Source organism: Scyliorhinus canicula, chromosome 14 (genome assembly GCF_902713615.1).
Source record: "Scyliorhinus canicula chromosome 14, sScyCan1.1, whole genome shotgun sequence".
Lineage (NCBI taxonomy): Eukaryota > Metazoa > Chordata > Chondrichthyes > Carcharhiniformes > Scyliorhinidae > Scyliorhinus > Scyliorhinus canicula.
In genome coordinates, this window is record NC_052159.1 from 28680774 (window position 1) to 28704637 (window position 23864).

Here is a 23864-nt window from a genome sequence, read left to right on the forward strand (position 1 = left end):
TTAAGGTAGTGCTAGATAAGATTCTTGATGAGCAAGTGGGTGAAAGGTTATTGGGGTTAGGTGGGAGTGTGGATTTGAGGTTTCAATTAGATCAGCCATGATCTTATTGATTGGCGGAGGAGGTTTGAGAGGTCGGGGTGGTCTAAACCTGCTCCTAATCTGTATGTTTATATATAGTCCTGGGCACAGTCTGCAGCTGAGGTATTTTATAATGCATCTTACCCAATTGTACAGAGGATAATGATCAATAAAGCAGCCATAAAATTTGTTATAGTGCCCTTCCCCTACAACTTATTTTTTTCAGTTTTTATTTTTAATGAGCTACCTTTCCAAACTAAGTCATTTGGGACTGTCTTTTAATATACACAGGAACTAAATTATATGAAAAAGATTTATTCCATGGCAGACAGTACCTGGTCAAATATAAACTTCATGACATCCAGGATGGAAATTTCAGTCAGCCCCTATCTTTCCCCATCATCCCTTCGCTCGCAATGCCCAACTCTCCGCCGCCAACCCCCCAACCCCCTCCAGCTTGTTTCCCTTCCAAATTATCTTTTAATTATCAACCATATTCTAATTTTAAAAAGAAGTGAGAGTTGCACATGTATCCTGCTTTTTAGCGATACAAATTCATGTTTACTGAGGCTGACAGACCAAAAAGAGTCAAACTCAAGATACATTAGAAGTTTCATTTACTTTTCAAGCTTTCAAGGATTGTTGCCTCTGTTTCTCTATTTTGAGCCCAGGAGATAAGACTGCATTTTTCTAATGCTCTTTGGCTAAACAGCAAATTCATTTGCTCAGTAAATTATAAAGGGTCCGGACGTCTGTGGCGACATGTAGGTGGAGGTCGCAAGTTAGGTAGTTCCTGCTCGTGTGACTTTTGGGTCTTCATGCCCAGTCCCAGGGGTACGTTTTGGATGAGCTGGTGTGGGAAGTCATAAGGAGTCGGTGGAATGTCAAAGTTCCAGAAGAAAGGCCAGGGAAAGAAGGTGGCCAGTGAAAGTCTGCCAGTGAGTATTGCTGTGAATCCAGCAAGAGAAAAGATAGCAGGGAATAGTTTATTGGGTGGAGTCGCTCACATCACGGTGGGGACTCTGACTGAGGTGGTGTCAGAGGAGCTTGAAAGGCTTTTCGCCAAACATTGAGAGGTGCTTCGGAGGGAGATAACGGCTTTGCTGAAAGAATGGGTGGAGGAGGTGCTTGTCCCGATAAAGTATGCATTGACGCAGACGTCAGTCGCGGTGAGGGAGGAAGGAGAGAAAGTGAAAGGGGTGGAGGAGGCTCTGTCACAACATCGCAACCAGTTCACCTCGATGGGGAAGGAGCTGCAGAGGGTGGCGGAGGCTAACAAAGGGTTAAGAGCCAATGTGGAGAACGTGTTGAGGAGACAAACTTTGAGGATCGTGGGCTGCCTGAGAGGGTGCAGGACCCGAGGCCGACCGAGTATTTTGCGAAAATGTTTGCCAAGTTAATGGGGTTGGGGAACAGTCTTCCCTCTATGAGCTGGACAGGGTGCATTGGTTGCTCCAGCTGAAGACTTAGAACAAATGAGCTACCAAAGGCGGTCATAATCTGTTTCCACAGTTACCACGCGAAGAAGATTATGAGCTGGGCAAAGCAGAAGTGGGACGTGAAGTGGGAAGGCGTTGACATACATATATACCAAGACCAGACAGCAGAGTTGGCATGAATATGGGCAGCCTTTGGATGGGTGAAGGCATTGCACAGCAAAGGGGTGAGGTACTGAATGGTCTACCCCACAAAGCTGAGAGTGACTCACAACTCGAAGGACTTTTATTTTGAGGTGGCGGAGGCGTTCATTAAGGCTGAAGGACTGGGACTGAGAGGAGAGTTGGGATCTGGATTTTTTCCTGAATTCTTTTTTTCCCAATGGTATTTTTTTTACATGTGTACTTGTTACTTCTTCTGGACGTGTTTTTGATTTTTTTAGGGGATGGCGGTGTGGCTGGGGAGGATGGAGTTGGTGGGAGTGTGGGGTGAGGAGATTGGAGAGTTTTTAGGCAGGAGGGGCCAGGAGGGTGTGGTGGGGGGAGTGAGGGGGACACTGGCCGGGGTCACCGCGCTAGCAAACAAAGGTTGGCTAGTAAACGGGAGTGTGGTGAGGGGAGGGGCCGCGGTCGTTGGAGCCCGGTCGAGCAGGTTTCGATGGACCTGGGAGGTGTGAATGGTGGGGGGAGGGGATCGATACTAGGCAAGGTGCTTGCAAGAGGAGATGGATTGAGGGATTCTAGGAGGGGGTTGGGGATCGATGGTAACAGAAGTATGGGGCGGGTCCGGCCGGATGGTCTGGGGGGGGGGGGGGGGGGTGTTTTACACCCCCGGTCAGAATGGTGACATGAAACGTAAGGGGGACCGGTGAAGAGAGCAAGACTTTTTGCACATTTGGAGAGTTTAAAAGCCGATGTGGTGATGCTGCAAGAGACTCACCTGAGGATGAATGATCGGATGAGGCAAAGGAAGCGTTGGGTGAGCCAGATGTTTCATTCGGGAATTTATCGTAGGGCTCGGGGGTTGTGGCGATTTTGGTGGGCAAGCGAGTGAAGTTCCAGGTGGAGACAGTGGTGGCAGATCAGGGAGCAGGTATGTGATTGTAACGGGTGCATTGAAGGGGAGGTTGATGGCATTGGTAAGTGTATATGCCCCCAATTGATATGATGCGTGGTTCGTGAAGAGAACACTGGCTGCAATCCCGGATTTGGATACCCAGGAGTTGATTTTGGGATGGGGGACTGGAACATAGTGCTGGAGTGGTCCCAGCCACGCCCGCTGACCCGGTCGGGAGGGGGGCTGGGTTGACCCAAGGAGATTTTTTACACCCGAGGGTTCGGGAATAATCATTTTGCTCCCCGGACCAACTATTTTGTGGTAGGGAAGGCGCTGTTGGCTGGTGTTAAGAGGGTAGAGTATTCGGCAATTGTGATCTGGGATCACGCTCCACACTGGATAGATGTGGTATTGGAGAAGCAGGTGGCCCAGAAGCCAGGGTAGAGGATGGATGTGGGACTTTTGACAGACAGGAGCTTCTGTGATAAGATAGGGAAGGTGATTGAGGAGTATGTGGGGTTCGATTGTACTGGGGTGGTCTCACCATCGGTGCTTTGGGAGGCCCTGAATGCAGGGGCTGGTTTAGCTCACTCGGCTAAATCGCTGGCTTTTAAAGCAGACCAAGCAGGCCAGCAGCATGGTTCGATTCCCGTACCAGCCTCCCCGGACAGGCGCCGGAATGTGGCCACTAGGGGCTTTTCACAGTAACTTCATTGAAGCCTACTCGTGACAATAAGCAATTTTCAATTTTTTCAATTTTCAGTGGTGTGGCAGGAGGTGATCTTGGATTGGATTGGATTGGATTGGATTTGTTTATTGTCACGTGTACCGAGGTACAGTGAAAAGTATTTTTCTGCAAGCAGCTCAACAGATCATTCAGTACATGGGAAGAAAAGGGAATTGAACAGAATTCAAGAAAATACATGAGAATACATAATAGGGCAACACAAGATATACAATGTAACTACATAAGCATTGGCATCGGATGAAGCAGACAGGGTATAGTGTTAATGTGTGTAGTGTTGTAGAAGTGCTGTAGAAGGGTGTAGTGTTGTAGAAGGCTAAGGTGGAGAGGGAGGAATGCCAATGGTTGGTAGAAGAGATTTTGGAGGTGGATGGGAGGTAAAGAGGTAAAGAGTTGCAGGCAAGGTTCGATCTGCTGTCCAGGGGGAAAGTGTCAGTTGTGAAGGGCCAGGGGTCTGTCTATGGGAGAGGACAGGTCATATGTTGGCAAGTCAGCTTCATAAGCAGGCTGCGGTGAGATAGTTCGGGTTTGGGATAGGATGGGGGAGTTGGTGTTGGCTCCGGAGCGGATTAGCAAGGTGTTTGAGGAGTCTTATCAGGACTTGTATAAGTAGGAGCCACCAGAGGACGAGCGGGAAATGAGAGAGTTTTTGGAGGGGGATCAGAGTGCCCAAGTTTGGGTGAAGTGAAGAAGGCGGGGCTGGAGGTGGGGGTAGAGGAAGTGAAGCCAGCAGTCGAGAAGATGCAGGTGGGGAAGACGGTGGGGCCGGATGGGTACCTGGCTGAATTTTACAAGAATTTAAGAATAAGCTGGCACCGTTGTTGGTGGAAATGTTTTGAGGACGCGATGGTCAGGGCGGTCTTGCCGAAAACGATGGGACAGGTCTCCATCTCGTTGCTGCTTAAGGACGATAAGGACCCGGTGGAGTGTGGGTCCTACAGGCCCATATCTCTGCTGAATGTGGACAGCAAGAAATGGTGCTGACATTAAGGTTGGAGTTGGCCTTCCGAGGGTTTTTGGGGAGGATCAGACGGAGTTCGTTAAGGGCAGGTAGTTGTCATCGAATGTTAAACAGCTGCTGAATGTGGTGCTTTCTCCAGCAGAGGATAAGATGGTGGCATTACATGCGGAGAAGGCATTTGATTGGGTGAACTGGAGGTATTTGATTGTGGTGTTGGATAATTTGCAATTGGACCAAAGTTTGCGGCATGGGTGCAGTTGCTATGTAAGGAGCCGATCGCGAATGAGATTAATTCAGGGTATTGTTCATTGCAATGGGGAACGAGGCATGGGTACCCCACTTCCCCTTCTGTTTGCATTGGCTATAGAACCCTTCAGTGGGGCATAGGGTATCCTTGCACGCAGATGACTTGTACTCGCCTCACTTTTCTGGGGGCGCCGGGACTATGCAGGCCTTAGGAAGTTGAATTTGTCTATCTTACTGGGGAGGATGAAGGCAGATATGCTTCCCCTGTCACTGGCGGGTCGGTGCAGGCTGTGAAGATGAATGTTTTATCGCAATCTTTGTTTCTGTTTCAGTGCCTCCTGGTCTTTTTGCCAACGGTGTTTGTAAGGGGATGGATAGGCTGATCTCTTTCTTTGTATAGGGGAGGGGGGAAGGTGGCCAGAACAAAATTATAAAGGGCCCACTTAAAATGCATACAGCAGAATAAAAGATCATAATAACTAAGAAGCTTAAACAGACGTACATGATCCTGAATGGTGTAATGAACTGAACGTGGTTTGGGATTTTATTACCTGATATTCCAAATAGCAACAGCAGCAATATTAATTTCTGATAAGAACCAAACAGCAAAAAGAAAAGATCTCATTGGGTGTGGATAAAGCCCAAGTACATGGCAGTCAATGTCAGCCGGAGGATACCGTTGGGACCCTCTCCTCTAACGTCAGTGCAGTCATCTGACATAATTTCCCTTTGGATTAAATAATAGCTTCTTCTCTATAGTTAACCCTTCCACTGCTGATTATTCTTTAATAATAGAAATCCACTGAACATGAAAGCTGTGGTAAACACAAATGTCGAACTATATACAGATAGCATTTTCATGATTGATTCTTAAGGCTAATCAATCAGATTTCATCTTTTGGATTGCCTCCTTTTTAAATCTTTCTGTTTTGTTAGGTTTCATATTTGGTCTTCCTTTTTGTTTTACTTTCCCACCCTGGAGACGTCATTGTTTTACTTATTTTTTGTCTCACCCTCCTTCTTGGCTATTCTTTCCTTTCTCCACACTTTTTAATCTAATGAACGTGCAACGAATGGACAGATAGAGGATTACAAGTAAAAATCAAATGCAAGAAATATCAAATCTGACACTCAGTTGTTGAAGCACATAGACTTGGATGCTATCGAAACTCTCCACCTTACAGAGGAAAAACTGACTCCAGGGTCAGTCTTCTGCACTGCTGAATACTCGGAAAGCTCCCTTGGCCGTGACCTGGAGCAGGTTGTTTATCTCTCGCACAGAGGAATCGCCAGAGGGAGGATCAAAGAATGGAGGAAATAAAACCTCATGGGAATACCAGCAAAAAGGAAAACAAAAAGATCTCAACCTGCTGAGAGAACAAGACTCTGTCACAATGCATAAACATAGGCTGTGAAAAAATTGGATATGCTTGAACTATAAAATGAAATGAAGGATTGCACAAGCACAACTATTTCCAATTGTGGTCATCATTTTATTGAAAACCTCAAGCTAGGTTACAGCTAGATAGAATTTCAGTCGAGTGCTTAAACATTAGTTAACCACAATTATGAGGAAGAATGGAATAGAGAGATATATGTGCAGGGTGGGGAGGAGTGTGGCAAAAGATAATTCAAGTGGGAGGAGGTTTGTATGGCGTGTGTAAACTGGCATAGTTTATTTAGGTAGAATCTGTAGCTCTAAAGAGTAAACGTACTGATTAGACTGAATAACGTCTGAGACTCCTGTTACTTTCGATTTTTCTTAAAACTACTGATTCAGTATAAAAGGAAGAAGTAACAGCTGTGCTTGCAGGTTAATTGGACTGTGAAGTTTTCCCAAAATGATCAGCTTTGGCACTTACCTCCTTGATGCACAGCTGTACGCCTTCCGGCTGATTAGTTTGAAGGACTTCCACAACAATTGGGGCGAGAAGTGAACTCAAACCACTAACCTGAAAATTTAAGATATAATAAAGTCAATACTGTACAAGTTCAGTTAACATCTGCAAAATATTTAATATACAATAAAATAAATTACACAACTTGCTGCAAGGTCCTATTATATATAAAGCATTCTCCAGTGCTAGTTCAATCAATGAAAGATAGACATTTGAAAAATTATAAGGACGACTGCTGATCGTAGAGTCTATTCACACTGCTCTCACTGGCATTATAACTTCCACTGGTTTGCAGATTGCCAAAGAGATTGTTTGACAATATTAAGGCATATCTGTTATTAAAAATTTGGCTCAACTTTTCTTGCTGTGTTTACCAAGTACTGCAACTTCACTCCCTTCCTGTTTCGATACGGATATAACCAAAGCCTCTGGAGCAGCGAGGCAAATTGGACAGTAGGAATGAAAAGCCCTGGAATTATTTAAGAAACAATTGGTGGCTGAAATGGAGTGCAGGACATTAAGGGCACTCTGAATTGATTCACTGTAATAAGCCAAATGGTCATCCTCATCATGTCATACTTGTGCATCCTTTGAGGCGAGGATAACCATGTTCATCATCGAAAGAGTTTGGTTAGGTTTGGCTGGTTATGTAGGTGACTGCTAAGGCTGATCTGCACCCTGCAGATTCTGCTTCAAATAGGACAGGGTACCACAAACAATGGAATTTTGGGCAAGTTGCTGGCTTGGAATTTCCTCTCCTCAGAGTCCTTGTTGTGCTTCCGTTGAGAGCACACCCCAGACTTGAGCTCTCCATAGAAAATTATTTTGGTAAGCGAGTGTCAGGCATTCTGGCTCCATGACCAACCCAGTTGCGACTGTCTCAGTTTGGCATTCCAGCTAAGGTGAGTACCTCAATGTCTGGTATTTTGTTCAACCACCTGGTTTTCAGATGCTTCCAAAGATAGCTCAAGTGAAAGTGGTCCGGCTTCTTGGCATGACACGGTTATACAGTCCAGGTCTCAGGTCTCATGTATAGAGCAGTGTGGGGCTTCGTAACCTTTCAGTTGGTAGCGAGGGAATCTATATTGTTAAATATAATTTGTACGTTTTGAGGCAGACCCCGTTTCATAGAATTTTTTTTTTTTCATAGAATTTACAGTGCAGAAGGAGGCCATTCGGCCCATCGAGTCTGCACTGGCTCTTGGAAAGAGCACCCTACCCAAGCCCATACCCAATCCCCATAACCCAGAAGCCCCACCTAACACTAAGGGCAATTTGGACCCTAAGGGCAATTTAGCATGGCCAATCCACCTAACCTGCACATCTTTGGACTGTGGGAGGAAACCCACGCACACACGGGGAGAATGTGCAGACTCCACACAGACAGTGACCCAAGCCGGGATTCGAACCTGGGACCCTGGAGCTGTGAAGCATTTGTGCTAACCACTATGCTACCGTGCTGCCCAAAAGAGAAGCTGAACTGAAAATTAAACGAAACAGAAAGCAGAAAAAGTAAACATAGAAATGAAACTGAACTTCTCAATCTCAGAGGAAATCAAAAGAAAATGGAGTTTGGGAAATAAAACCTTGTTGAAAGATATAAAAGGATCATCCTGGGCTTTTTATGGGCGGAATCGGGGGGAGGGGGGGCTGGCGTGGCCGAATTTTAGTAATTATTACTGGGTGGCTAACATAGCCACGATAAGGAAGTGGATGGTGGGGGCGGGGTCGGTTTGGGAGCATATGGAAGCAGCTTAGTGTAGGGGCACCAATCTGGGGGCATTGATAACGGCACTTCTGCCGTTCCCGCCAGCGAGGTACTCCACCAGCCCCGTAGTGGTGGTGACCCTGAGAATTTGGGGTCAGTGGAGGAGGTACGCTGGCGCAGTGGGAGCATCGGTCTGGTCCCCAATATGTGACAATCACCAGTTTGCCCCAGGGAGCTTGGATGGGGGGGTTCAGAGTATGGCGAAGGGTGGGAATTGAGAGGATAGGGGACTTGTTTTTAGAGGGGAGCTTTCCTAGCTTGAGGGCGCAGGAGAAGGTTGGGTTGGCAAGGGGGAACGAATTTAGATATTTACAAGTGTGAGACTTTCTGCGCAGGCAGGTTTCCTCCTTCCCACTCCTGCCACGAAGGGGGATCCAGGATAGGGTAGTGTCCAGGGGATGGGTGGAAGAGGGGAGAACTCATGGGGGCGGAGGAGACACAGACCTAGGAGCTGAAGCGTAAGTGGGAGGAGGAGGAGCTTGCTGGTGAGATGGAGGATGGTTTATGGGCGGTCGCCTTGAGCAGAATGCGCCAGGCTCAGCTTGATCCAATTCAAGATGGTACACCGGGCCCACATGACAGTGGCCCGGATGAGTAGATTCTTTGGGGTGGAGGACAGGTGTGTAAAGTGTGCGGGAGGATCAGCGAACCATGTCCACATGTTCTGGGCATGTCCAATTGGCAGGGGTTTGCAGACGTCATGATCAGAGTATTGAAAACAAGGGTGGCAATGAGTCCAGGGGTGGTGATATTTGGGGTGTCGGAAGAACACCCGGGAATCCAGGGGGAGAAAGAGGCAGATGCTCTGGCCTTTGCTTCCCTGGTAGCCCAGAGACGGATACTGCTAGCTAGGAGGGACTCAAAGCCCCCGAAGATGGAGACCTGGCTAAAGGGCATGGCGAGTTTTCTCAGACTAGAGAAGATTAAGTTCGCCTTGAGAGGGTCACTGCTAGGGTTTGCCTGGAGGTGGCAACCAGTCGAGGTGGGGTTAGAGTAGCGTAGAATAGGGGGTCAATCAGGCAGGTCTCGACGGGTTGGGAGTCTGTGATTGCACTATGTTTATTATTCTTTGTACATTGTTTTTATACTGTTGCTGTTTGTAATGCCAAAAATACCTCATTAAAATTGTTTATCAAAAAAAAAAGAAACATATAAAAGGACACAACTCAGTTCAAGCTGTACAGTAGCAGTTGGGAGTATCAACTGGAGCACAACAGACACATTGAAGAAGACTCAAGAGGAAGAAGCTTGATCCAGAAGCTGAGCATTGTTGGTGCAGCTGTTTCTGTTACTTGGAGATAACAGTGGTGGAGCTACGCCATCCATTTTCTGAAGATGTGCATCATTTGTGGTGAAGACCGTGCCCATGGAACTAAGGAAGGCTGTGCACGCTGTCAGCTGGGGATCAGACTAGCTCTAAGAAGGAGGGGTGCTGAGATTCCTCATGAGGAAGACAGAGTTTGAAGAACTTTGTGACCCACTATGATCACTGAAATCGGAGTTGCCTGCTGAGGCACTTCATAAGATCTGTCTTAATTGTTTGTATCTGCTATTTAAGTGTGTAATTAAATCAGACCACAATTTTCATGTTTCACTCATGTGAATTCCGGATGTTAGAGTATAAGATAGATGGTATTTAGTGTTTCCTTTGTTGACTTCTGTATAAACAATTCTTTCGTTTTTATATTTGTGGGATTTTGTGGCTTGATTCTTATAGCACATAACTGGAACTTTTGAATTTTGTCTATTTTTTAATCTCTACCCAGATCGTCACAATAGGCAGACTTACTCTTCTTTGTTTCCAAACTGCCTAAAGCTGCAATGAATGACCCAACTGTGAACTAAGTTGTAAAAAGGAAAGGTTGTTGTTATAATGCCATTCCTCTGCATCCAGTAGTTCCATTTTTTAAAAATTAAATAAAATTTGGATTTAGAACCAGCATACATCTCACTCTCCTGGTGCCAAGAGGGACGAGACCAATTACTTTGGAAATTCCTGTTGAAATTAAATAAATAGCAGCATGTAGATACAACTTGTGACAGTGAGTGGCTTAACACAAATTAACGCTTAAAGTTTCTCATGTGGTGTATTTCTGATTTAAACAGTACCAGATAAACCCCACATTCCCATAAGAGGTGTGAAAACAGATTATCCACGCCTATTTCTGTGAATAGAACATACAGTGCAGGAGGAGGCCATTCGGCCCATTGAGTCTGCACCGACCCACATAAGCCTTCACTTCCACCCTATAACCCCTCCTAACCTTTTTGAACATTAAGGGCAATTTAGCATGGCCAATCCACCTGACCTGCACATCTTTGGACTGTGGGAGGAAACCGCAGCATCCGGAGGAAACCCACGCAGACACGAGGAGAATGTGCAGACTCCACACAGACAGTGACCCAGCGGGGAATCGAAACTGGGACCCTGACGCTGTGAAGCCACACTGCTAACCACTATGCTACTGTGCCGAATCCACTATTTGGGAGTGGCAATAGCCCGCCCAGCCTGGGAGCAAAATTAATTTATACCTCGTGTACGAATGAAAGATGCATAGTGTTAGATATATTTTAAAAGGGAAGTATGAGAAATATTTTAAGTGGAGAAACCACACAAATACCTGTACAATTCTCTCATGAGATTGAATAACACCTTCCACATTCATCTTCGTGCCCTGTTCTTGCAACACTGAGATCTCAGTGGATTTAGTAGGCATTGCATAGCTGCGGAAAAGAAAAACAACAGCACTTCTACATATTTTATCATTTCAATAAAACAAAACATTCAAAATAATATTAAAACAAACACAAAAGGTTAATATTCTCTGTTTTTATTCGGAGAAAGGGACAGAGTGAATGAAGGCATTTATGAGTCAACTGCAATTTTGTTTCGGGAACAAGTCTTGGGGGAGGGGGTTATCATTGTTTAATTTTTAATGAGGCTAAATAAAGAGAATCTTTTAACCCTTACCTGACAGCCTGCTGAAATCCACGACTCTCCCAATTCACCTACAATTACACTATCAGAGTTCCAAATAATAATATTTATTAGTGCCCCAAGTAGGCTTACATTAACACTGCACTGAATTTGCTGCGAAAATCCCCTAATCACCACAGTCCGCCACCTGTTTGGGTACACAGAGGGAGAATTCAGAATGACTAATTCACCTAAAAGGCACGTCTTTCGGGACTTGTGGGAGGAAACCCATGCAGATACGGGGAGAACGTACAGACTCCGCAGACGGTCACCCAAGCCGGGAATTAAACCCCATCCCTGGCGCTGTGCTGCAAAAATGCTAATCACTGCGCTACCATGCCGCCCATATCTAGTCTAAGGCCCTCCCCTTCACCTCAATACTTATGCAGCCATCAATATACTCAACCTTTGATGTCCTAACCCCCTTCTATCCCCTCCTGGAAGACCTTCTTGAAAATCCAACTCTGATTTCTTTTGCTCACCCTCTTAATCTCTACTTGTTTTTTTACTACATTTCTCTGAATTACCTTTGTGCATTTATCGATGTTAAAAGCCATATAAATGCAAATTGTTTTGGCTGACTGACTGCAAACTGGTGATTCATTTAGCATTGATTTCTACCTTTCCTCCACTCTGATCTTCAGTTGATTGCAGAGCCGGTGGGTATACTGAATATAATGTTCTACAAGCGTCATGTCATAGCCGGTAAATTGGATATTTAGGACACCATATTCTGTATCAGTGCCAGGCTTGAGCTGCTTCATCTTCAGCTTCTCTCTTTTCTTCCGGAGCTGTTGGAAAAATTATACAGTTGAAATCTTCATGTAAGGGTTAGGTGGATTGGCCATGCTAAATTGCCCATAGTGTCCTAAAAAGTAAGGTTATTGGGGGGGGGGGGGGGGGGGGGGGGGGGGGGTTGTAGGGTTACGGGTATAGGGTGGATATGTGGGTTTGAGTAGGGTGATCATTGCTCGGCACAACATTGAGGGCCGAAGGGCCTGTTCTGTGCTGTACTGCTCTATGTTCTATGTAACGTACCCTAAAATTTAAAGTTAGTTGGACTCATTAAAGCCTACTGTGATTGGTAGAGGGACATTCCAAACCTCCAGCTGATAGAACTCCCATTCAACAAGATATTGTGTGCATCTCCATACTGTAGATCAGATGGATGGTGAGAATAGGCGATCACATTTTATATGGAGCCGTACTGGTCATTATGCCATTTGTGAGAAGTTCTTGGTATCTGCTCAGGGTTGCAGGACAGAGCTGTGACTGAATGATTAGCAGTTTCATTAAATCTCTCACATGAATCACGAACCTACACAGCCCAGCAAGCCAATGCAGTAACAGGTAGGGTGGCCCTGGCTGTTTAAACAATGGGAAGCCTCCTTGTGATAGTAAATGGTGCGGTTTTAGCCAGTTAAACTACGCGAGTGCTCCCGTCTGGGCCGCTCAAAGTCTTCACTCTCATAAAACTGCACTTAAAGTTCAGTAAGTGAAGCATGTCCATTTGGGGAAAAAGTGTGTGACTAAAGGAAAGGAACACGTTCTCGACTTCCATCACAAACTCAGTGTTATCCATTCCACAGTCTCACCACCCTCTGGACAAAACAGCTTCTGCTCTTAAGAATATTAGTGGGTTTCTGTGTGCATCAGACAACTGTGGAGTAGTGAGTGTGATAAACATTGTTGAAGTTACAGGACTGTATTCAAATGGTCAACTGACACAAGAAGCCCATATGTTGCAGAGTCTTGCAACAGACTTCAGGTCACAATGATCTTCAATGCTGCTACATTAAAGGTGCTATTCAAACCAAGTTCTTGATGCTGCTTGCAATAACAGGCCATCTCTGGCTTGACACTGGCAGCTGGGATATCAATAGAAATATATGATCACAGCTAGGCTTTCATTGGAGAAGGTAAAGTTTGTTAGCAACACTAATAATATTGTTAAGTCCTTTCGGAGACCTATCTTATGAATAACAAAGAACAATCTAGGAAGATAAACAAAATAGTAACTGCTTTGAACTGGAAATTCTTTACAACAACAAATGGTATTGCTGTTAAAGCCCAAATGAAACAGCTGGCTCACCCAGCCTTTCCTCAGCCTCATCTGGTCCTTTACCCTCAGATGAGTCTCCTGCAACAGCACCACATCTGTTTTCAGGCCCTTTAAATGTGAGAAAACTTGTGCTCTCTTCACCGGTCCGCCCAACCCTCGCACGATCCATGTCATCACTCTGAAGGGGGTATCTCAATCCTCCCACTCTTCCTACACGCCATGACCATCCCTCCAGGCCCTGCCTAGCAGGCTAGATCCAGCCCCGACCCTGGTCACCATCACCCCTCCCCTCCCCCATCCATACCCCACCTTCCCAGAAACCTCACCACCACTTCCTCTTGAAAACACCTCACCCAGTATCGTACCTATCGCCCCACCATTCACACCTCCTAGGCTCATCAAAACGTGTCCTTACAGGTTCCAATGGCCGCGACCCCTCCCCCACTTTGTCCCATTCCCAAGCCAAAATTGAGTTTAGCTAGCGTGGCGGCCCCTGCCATTAGCCCCTCTCCCACATCAAAAAAAACACACCAATTTCAAAGCTCCCCACGTCTACCCCTTCCATATTCCCGACACCCTCAGTTCAAACAAGACCCCAAAACCCAACCAAGCAGAACTCCCAACCATCCTTACCAAACCACCCCGTCCAAACATCTTTTACACAAAACAGTTAACCACAACATGGAAAGAACAACATAAAGGAAAAACCTAGTCAAAAACAGGCGAAGTCCAAACTCAGTTCAGTTCGAAGCCTTCTGCCTCCACGAATGCCTCCGCCGCTGTCTCAAAGTAGTAATTCCTGCCATTGTGCATGACCCTCAGCTTCACCGGGTAGGCCACACCAAAGCGTAGATTGTGTTTATACAACACTGCCTTAGCTCGACCGAAGGCTGCCTGTCTCCTTGCCAGCTCCGTTGTCAGGTCCTGGTATATATGCATACTGTTGCCATCCCACTCCACCTCCCACTTCTGCTCCGCCCTCCTCAGCACCTGCGTCTTCACTTGAAAATTGTGAAAAAGACGATCACAGCTCTCGTTCTCGGTTTTGGCCCAGAGTGTCCGGTAGGCCCTGTCCAATTCGTACTGGGAGGGGTCCTCCCCCTTCCCCATAACTTCGCCGGCATGTCAGCGAAGTACTCTGCAGACCTCCGGCCCTCCGTCCCCTTAGGCAAATCCACAAATCTCAAATTCTGCCTTTGTGAACTGTTCTCCAAATCTTCTACTTTGGCTGTCAGCCCCCTGTTGATCTCTGCCACCTTTCGCAACTCCTCACCCATCGAGGTGAACTGGTCTCAATGCTGTGATAATGCCTCCTCCACCCCCTTCATTTTCTCTCCTTGCTCTCGCACCGCCAAAATCTTCATCAGCTCCTCTCTCATCGGGGCAAGAGTCTCACCAGCCCACTCCTTAAGCGAGGTCATCATTTGTGTCCGATGCTTTTCAAAATGTTTTGAGAACAGCTGCTCAAAACCCCTGGCCATTACTTCAGCCATCTTTTCCACCATGGTGGGCACGGCCCCACCTGATGGGTCTCTCTCATGTCATGTTTTCTACCGCTGAACTTCGCCACACTTAATGGCGGACTTTCGCTCACCCCTTTTATCCCTTTTTGCAATCATGTTCCTGCTTCTCTGCATCATCTCTGTACCGAATTTAATCCAGACACACAAACCAAATATTACTTACCACTTCTCTTGGCAGTAAATATTTATACCTCCCAATCCCATGGGTAGGCATCGACCTGTAATGTCTCTGGCTGGCTAGGTTATTACCTGTGTAGACAGAATGTAAAATTTATTTGATTAAAATATATTACCAGGTCACATGCCCAAGATGTCTCATACCCTGGTGACAGCACAGGGTGAATACAAAATGACACAAAGCAATTGAGACCACTCTTCAAAGACTAAGGCCGGAATTCTCCGGCTGTTCGCTGGCGGTGGGATTCGCCGGCAGTGCCCTGTAGCCACCGAAGTTGGCCATTCCCTAAATACAAAATGGAGTAACGCAAAGCTTGCAGGTTAAAATGGACAATGTTAACAGCACAAGCAGGCTGCACCAAGCCAATGTGTATTCTGTCTGCTAAGAGAGCAGACAGCACCGAAACGAACATTCCGCATACTAATGAGGCAATCTCCGGGATAGTTAACATAGTAATGGAACGATCCCAGGGACAATGGACACAAATGGGGAAGTGATTGCAACAGTGTATGGGAAACCAGACATCCCGGCACCAGCGGGGTTCGAAAACAAAGCTCCTGAAGGCCCGCCCAGTAGCCAAGGAACAGCCTCAGTATTGGGGGGATTCAAACATATCGATTGGGAAGAGACCCAATCGATTCCCACCAGGAAAAGGGTCCGCCCAAAAGTGCGCGCAGCCCTGGGACCTATAAAAGACAGGTCCCACACTTAGTTCGTTCTTCTTAACCAGCCCTCCTCTCATGACCAGCATTTCGACCAGCTTTTGCCAAAGAAGACCTTGAACGAGAGAGAGGTTTGGGACAGCAGCCGCCAGCAAGTAAGTCTCACAACGATCGCTACCAGAGATAGACACCCGTACCAACCTGAAGTCTGCAGACCAGAGCAGAGCAAGAGGCCTTGTCCCCTGATCCGGCAGTTCCCTTTGAGATAAGTATTGGTTTATTTAGCGGTAGGAATAGTTTAATCCTCTTAGCGTGTGCATGGGTAGTATTATAATTGTATTCTAATAAACTCAGTTGTTTGAACTTACTAATTGGTGTATGGTTTTATTGCTTTGAACTTGACCTTGAAACTTGTGGCGGTATCTTAACGATACCTGGCGACTCCAGAGCTAAGTAACGAAACAGAGCCAATTGAGTGTTAAGCACACTCACCCAGAATGAGCAACATTTAGTGGCGACTCCTAGACGGGACTCGATTAGAAGTGCCCCCCCCCCGCAAACTCCAAGAGAACCCAGAAATTTGAATCAGAAATCCAATTGGGAAGAGGAAAAACCACAAGTGTTCAAGGAGTTCAAATCAATAGGTCATAATTCGGAAGTGCGTTTTGCATGCGTAACTAACAGGGTGGTAAGGTTAAACCGAGAGATTTTTGTTGCGACAAACTATTGGGAGTTTTATAAGTCGGAACATAGCGAAAGCCATACCCATATTTTAAGCATTGCCTTATTATCCCTCGTTCCAAATTAAAGAGAGCATAAGAGAAAATGGCCATGCAGGCAATGGAACGCCTCATGAACCCAGAGCAGTTCGTGGTCGCAGCGACCAACAGTAGCAGAGTAGGCCAGTGTCCCGTATGGGAGCTGGAACTCAGGAAATACCTCAAAGGGAAAGGATGGCCCCTTTGGAGTGAGTTTTGTTTGAATGAGGAGACAGGTCCCGGGAGTATAGGACATACTTGGTGGAGAACCTTTCTCAAATTCATAAAAAGAATATGGGTAAAGCACGTAAGCCGATGGCAATTGTGTCCTGCTTGGCACAATTGCGAGGCACAGAGGAGGTCGTTCGGACGCTCCGCAAAGAATTAGAGGAAAAGAATAGAATGAGCGAAGTGGATGTCAGGGACATCGAAAAGGAGAACCTAGGTTTGAGGCAACGACTGGCAGAGAAGGATAGAGAGGTGGATGATGCCAAGAGGGCACATCAGTCTTGTCTAGCCCATCTGAGCAGTTCCCAAGCCCAGTATGAGAAAGCCTATCAGGATGTGCAGCGCGCAGTTCTGATCAGGGAAAATTCAAAGAAGCAGGTAGAGGCACTGCAAAGGCAATGCTCTGACCTAAAGGCAGCTTTAAGAGCACTCCATGCTGCCACCACTGAGCAAAGGCAAAGCACAGTGGATTATGCGAAATGTAGAAAGCAGATTGCGCAGCTGCAATCTCTGCTTTCTGTGCAGAATGGGTTCCAAGAGACATTTGGGACCCAGTTAGATGAGAAAAATGCCCCAGATTGGCAGGAATTAAGCGAAACCGCGCAGTGCTATGTTCAGGGAACATGTGCGCCAGCAACGCAACAGAAAAGGAAAGTGCCCCAACCCCCAACAGATCAGATAGCACCCGCACCTATGAACCCAGTCACCACCCAAAGAAAGGCAACCACAGAAGGCGCACCCGAGGTCACCTACACCACCCCCTTAACCGTAACACAACTAAGGGACGTGTGTGAGAAAATCACCCCGTTCCCCCCCCACTGTAGACCCCCACCAATTTTTTGCAAGAGTTAAACAACAGGCGACCATGTACGGCCTAGATGAGCGAGAGCAAGTGAAGCTCACAGTGTTGAGTTTAGACTCATCGGTTGTAGCAGCCCTCCCTGACCCACAGAACGTTGGAGGAGGCACCCTCGAAGAGATGCATACATCTATTTTAGACGCGATAGGGTACAATAGAGGAGACCCAGTCGAAGGCCTAAATAAGTGTAGGCAGAAGAGGACAGAGCATCCCACAGCATTCTCAGAAAGGCTGTGGATCCATTTCACTGCCGTTTTTGACGATTTAGACCGCGCACATTTAACCCGCGATAATATGGTTAAATGGACCCGCACCATAATCTCCCACGCCGCAGATGCAGGACAGAATGTCTGCAGCAATTATGACCCCTCAGAAGAGGCCCATAATGAAAAATGGGTCTTGAAAAGATTGTCCCGCGCTTGGCAGCAATCCGTCCACAATAAAACAGCATTTATAACTCCCGAGGAAAAGCAGGCAGATGCAGACATGCATCCAGTTAAAACACATCAAAACCCCGCATGTGTAAATTAGGGAAGGAACAGCCCACAGCAGACCAAGTCACAGGAATGTTTTAACTGTGGACAGTTTGGACATTACGCTCGAGAATGTCAAGTCCCCCCCGAAACAGCAACAGAATCAGCCCACCAATGCCCCCCGAAGCAGCAACGAAACCAACAGCCCCGACCCCCCACTCAAGGGAACAATGCACCAGAGTGCCTGCTCCGCCTTATGTGCCTCAGGGGTCATGTTACAACTGTAGGCAGCCAGGACACTTCGCCCGAGATTGCAAGAGACCCCTACCACCAGCTAGACCCGCCCCCAGATATGAAAGAGAACACCACCCACAGCAGCTACAAGGCCCCAGCTGCCCCATGCAAACTATGAGCGCTTACCCACCACTTCTCGTGGCAGGGATACCTCAGCAATGCCAATTCATTTTTGTTTCTCTCCTTCCTCTCTTCTTCGGTCACACTGCACTGACTCCATATGCTAGTTACACTCTAAGCCAAATGTAATTTACGGTACCCTTCGTTCTGATGGAGCCTGCACGCATGTTTGTATGTTAAATGTTTGATTTGGAAATTGGCCACTTGCTTTTCAGCTGAAAAGCTTGTGACCACCTCACATGCACGTTAGTTTGTCCGCAGATATTTCTGAGAACTTGACTCAGCTGAAATGTCTGGAGCCCAGCTCAACGTTTCACCAGGAGCATCTTGGCTCCTCCCTTTTTTTTTAGGTGCCCCTCTATTCCGGGAATAGAGGCTGCAATTCCACAATGACTACATTCTTGCCCGTTTGTTTCAGGTTGCTCAGGCAGTGGAGAAACGGCACTGAGGACCCACCCTGTCGGAGGACCACCCCTCTGGTCAGCTAAGCTCGGGTAGAGTGCAGCACGCCCTACCCGGGGATCCTATTCAACTCTTACCCGACGCGGCCCATACGCAACTCATTCGACCGTTCATTTCTAAAGCTTGGTTTCATTTTTGTTTAAGGTAGCCCTTTGGCCGCCACTCCATATGCTATTTACATCCAGGAACATTTTGGGATGGTAAATTGCAACACTCTGCGAGACGGCTCGCACTGGTTTAATAGATAAGTATATAGAACATAGAACAGTACAGCACAGAACAGGCCCTTCGGCCCTCAATGTTGTGCCAAGCAATGATCACCCTACTCAAACCACGTATCCACCCTATACCCGTAACCCAACAACCCCCTCCCCCTTAACCTTACTTTTCAGGACACTACGGGCAATTTAGCATGGCCAATCCACCTAACCCGCACATCTTTGGACTGTGGGAGGAAACCGGAGCACCCGGAGGAAACCCACGCACACACGGGGAGGACGTGCAGACTCCGCACAGACAGTAACCCAGCCGGGAACCGAACCTGGGACCCTGGAGCTGTGAAGCATTTATGCTAACTACCATGCTACCGTGTGTCAGGTCCTAAATCCGTTTTTGAAAAAAGAAAATGAGGGAGTCACATGGAAGTGACCATCATAAAGGGAAAATTGGAACAACAGGACAGATATACTTAAAGTCAAGATATTAAGCTGAACACTAACAGATAATATGCTTGATCCCTTAGCTTTCAGACTTTCAAGAGAGGAACCGAAGCAACAGCACAGCAAGATCCCAGGAAGGAAGAGAAGAGGAGAGACAGAGAAGATGAAGAGCACTCCAATTGCTATGTTTTTAGCTATTGTGGCATCTGTTTGGTTGCGCGTGGACGCGGACCCCCTTTCCCACAGTACAACGTTTGCTAACTTCTCCCAAACCCAGACCACCCCCAGCCCAGTCAATGGTAACAGTATCCCGACCTGGTGTACCAGATTTCTGACATGGTACTCCTTGGTGATTGCAGTTCTATGTATTATAGTCCAAACCCTCAGGATGAGGAAATGGAGAAGGAGAGCCCACCGCTCTCGTGCCTCAACAGTGTACAGAGTACAATCCCCCATTTTCGGATTCCACCAATCCCTCCAACCCCTTGATGTATAATAAAGGATTTAATTTTGATGTGATCTGTAAATAAAGACTTTGCGGATGTATTATAATGTTCTGCCGAATCAGAAAATAAAATGTGATGATGCTGTTGTATGAATGATTAAGGGTTTAGAATGTTGTAGAATGTTTAAATATGAGATGAGAGTAGTTTATTGAGGATAGTTAGTGGTTCCCGATTCCAATTGGTAATGCACGTCCCCTTTGACATAGCGCCAATCAGAAATTGTTAGTTAAATTTTTTTTGCCATAGTTGAGGAAAGGATAGAAGCGATGGAACTCGCTGAGGTCAGGGGACCCAAAGACACCGTACTTGGGTGTTCCTTCATGATTTCTCATGAGGATCACAAGGAGGGAGGGAGTGTAGCCACCGAAGTTGGCCATTCCCTAAATACAAAATGGAGGAACGCAAAGCTTGCAGGTTAAAATGGATAATGTTAACAGCACAAGCAGGCTGCACCAAGCCAATGTGTATTCTGTCTGCTAAGAGAGCAGACAGCACCGAAACGAACATTCCGCATACTAATGAGGCAATCTCCGGGATAGTTAACATAGTAATGGAACGATCCCAGGGACAATGGACACAAATGGGGAAGTGATTGCAACAGTGTATGGGAAACCAGACACCCCGGCACCAGCGGGGTTCGAAGACAAAGCACCTGAAGGCCCGCCCAGTAGCCAAGGAACAGCCTCAGTATTGGGGGGATTCAAACATATCGATTGGGAAGAGACCCAATCGATTCCCAGCAGGAAAAGGGTCCGCCCAAAAGGGCGTGAAGCCCTGGGACCTATAAAAGACAGGTCCCAAACGTAGTTCGTTCTTCTTAACCAGCCCTCCTCTCTGGACCAGCATCTCGACCAGCTTTTGCCAATGAAGACCTTGAACGAGAGAGAGGAGAGGTTTGGGACAGCAGCCGCCGGCAAGTAAGTCTCACAATGATCGCTACCAGAGATGGACACTCCTGACCCCTTTTAACCCGTACCAACCTGAAGTCTGCAGACCAGAGCAGAGCAAGAGGCCTTGTCCCCTGATCCGGCAGTTCCCTTTGAGATAAGTATTGGTTTATTTAGCGGTAGGAATAGTTTAATCCTCTTAGCGTGTGCATAGGTAGTATTATAATTGTATTACAATAAACTCAGTTGTTTGAACTTACTAATTGGTGTATGGTTTTATTGCTTTGAACTTGACCTTGAAACTTGTGGCGGTATCTTAACGATACCTGGCGACTCCAGAGCTAAGTAACGAAACAGAGCCAAATTGAGTGTTAAGCACACTCAGCCAGAACGAGCAACAGCCCCCCCCACTCGGAATTCCTGGCGTGGGGTGGATTCAATGGAAATTCCCATTAACAGTGACAGGAGCAAAGAATTCCGCCGCCAGCGAACGGCACGCCACGTCCTGCTGCCGAGAAACACGATGCTGGGGGTGGGGGGGGGGGGGGGGGGGGGCTGGAGAACTCCGCCCTAAAATAGAATCTACTTCTTTTACAAGAGTTATCTTTGATTCTGTACTTTAGTAATAACATAAAAGCTTTACCCAAAACATACAGTTCAGGTAAATGAAAATATTAAATAGTCATTTGGTAGTATACCACTTGCATATTGAAAAATAGATATGTCAAAGCTTTTTGTCTTGCACTCATCAGGACACTGCTCAAGCATACCTGTATAAGGAGAAATCAATAATTATACTATCCAGAAGAGAATGCTGATTGTGGACTCTGCGATTGGCATCGGCTAAATAATTTTCAGTGTGCTAAGAATGATGCTGACAGCCAATTTAAGATTGTCAGTTGGGCGCTCACAGTGTGGCGTATTTGTGTATACTGAAAGCTACATACATTAATACACAGGACCCTATGCTCTTTGCAGACAGAAAGAACATAGGCACACAGTGCGCTTGTTTCGGCTAAACAAAGTAAATAACAACCATTTGCTGATTCATTCTTCAGGGCAATGCCTTGACCAATCAGAGTCAAGCTACCTGATTTAAATTTTAAACATTGCTTTGTGGTTATTTGTCAGTCACCATCAACTGGTGCATTCTCCGTGGTAACACCTCTACCCATCAGAGTCCACCTGCCACCAATCAACACGTTCTTTTCAAACAGTACAAATTGCTGTTTCCTCTTATACTGGCAATCCTGCAAAGTGTCCTTATGACTGCAAAACGTAAAGCTGCGACATATACTTTTGTCAGCAATAAATATTAAATAAAGGAATGGATCAAGTGTAAGCCATGAACAATGAAAATCATAAACCAAAAAAAAAATCCTGCACTGCATTACAGGTCAGTCAGCGTCTGACAGAGAAAAGATAGACTAATATTTTGATGGTGCATTTAATCAGAATTGAAAGCCTTTTTAATCATTTGGTGGCCACTATAGATTCATTACAGTTAAAAAAAGAAAAATAGTGCAGCTGTGCTGTAAATCTAAAAGAAAATACTCAGCTGATCAGGCAGTAACTATAGAGAGATAAACAGATTCATGTTTCCATTGGGTGGCACAATGGCACAGTGGTTAGCGCTGCTGCCTCACCGCTCCAGGGACCCAGGTTCAAATCCAACCTCGTGTGACTGTCTGTGTGGAGTTTGCATTTTCTCCTCTTGTCTGCGTGGGTTTCCTCCGGATGCGCTGGTTTCCTCACACAGTCCAAAGATGTGTAGGTTAGGAGGATTAGTCATGCTAAATTGCCCCGCGGTGTCCAAATGTTTAGGTGGGGTTATTGGGTTACCAGGATAGGGTGAGGTCACGGGCTTGTAGGGTGCTCTTTCCAAGGGCTGGTGCAGACTCGATGGGCCAACTGCCCTCCATCTGCATTGTAGGGATTCTATGATTCCTGTTGATAACCCTTTATCAAAGCCGATTGTTATAGTGTTACAGACGCATAATATAGTCTGATGAATGTTTGAAATAGGAAGGAACAGGAGGGAACTTTAAAGGATTAGTGCTACAATCATTGAAACAAGTTAGCAATTTAAAAATACCTGCTCTGTTGGCAGGTAAATGATCGTTTTGCTTATGGACCCATCATAACTAGAAACTAGAAGGTAGCCAAACCTCTTTAAAGGAGCAAAAAGTAGGGAGTATGAGTAGAATAGCAGGAGTTTGGCTCTCCATCTGCCATCACAATAAAGCACAAAAAATACAACAAATAAGAAAAGAATGAAACTAATTTCTGATGGTAGCAATAAAAGGTAAATGATAGGAACCGTCAATTGCCTATTACGTTTGGCATCTAAATGTCTTATCTTTCACATTTCTGTGTAAAGTTAAATTTAAGATCTCAGTTATGTATAATGATGGAACACATGCTGAGCATTATTTACTTGAGTTGTTAATTGGTTCCACAGCACTTAACTGAATTATTCTCATTGCTGTTCAGATGCTGAGCTCTCACTCCAGAGAATATGACACATCTGTAAGTGCATTTCTACAGTGACACAGCTTTCATTCATTCTTTTCCCAGGAGTTAAATGCATGAGAAGTAAAATTAGCATCTCAGCAATTACCAACTGGACAGAAACATCACCGTTGTGAGTACTGAACTGTGTTTTGACAATAGAGCACAGAGTTTATTCATACAAAAACATTATGGATCTTGGATGGCATGTTCGTGTACATTAATATTAATTAATATTAATAATCTTTATCGTCACAAGTAGGCTTATATTAACACTGCAATTAAGTTACTGCACACACCCCACAAGTTCGTCGACAACTCCTCGGTAGGGAAAATGGCGGAGGCAGCTTCTGAGACTCCGGCCACTCCACTAACGGCGGAGATGCTGACTGGCATCTTAGCGGCAGTGTTTGAGAAGCAATGGTGGGTTGTGTCAGGGGACCTCCATATGTCGATGCAAGATGCCCTGGCTCCCATTCGGTCGGCGTTGGAGAAGAGCAACGAGACGGTAAAAGC

The 23864-nt window shown here is 46.1% G+C and overlaps 1 protein-coding gene across 1 annotated transcript in view; it reads right to left on the minus strand.

Annotated features, from left to right (window-relative positions):
* The window catches only part of mrpl48 (mitochondrial ribosomal protein L48), a 63546-nt gene that overhangs the window by 12367 nt on the left and 27315 nt on the right, over nucleotides 1–23864 (minus strand). Inside the window, exons 4-7 of the mRNA XM_038817669.1 lie at nucleotides 14915–15000; nucleotides 11788–11957; nucleotides 10811–10913; nucleotides 6386–6475 (exon numbers count right to left, since the gene is read on the minus strand). Of these exons, the coding sequence (XP_038673597.1) occupies nucleotides 6386–6475; nucleotides 10811–10913; nucleotides 11788–11957; nucleotides 14915–15000 (449 nt within the window). The remainder of the gene's footprint in view (nucleotides 1–6385; nucleotides 6476–10810; nucleotides 10914–11787; nucleotides 11958–14914; nucleotides 15001–23864) is intronic.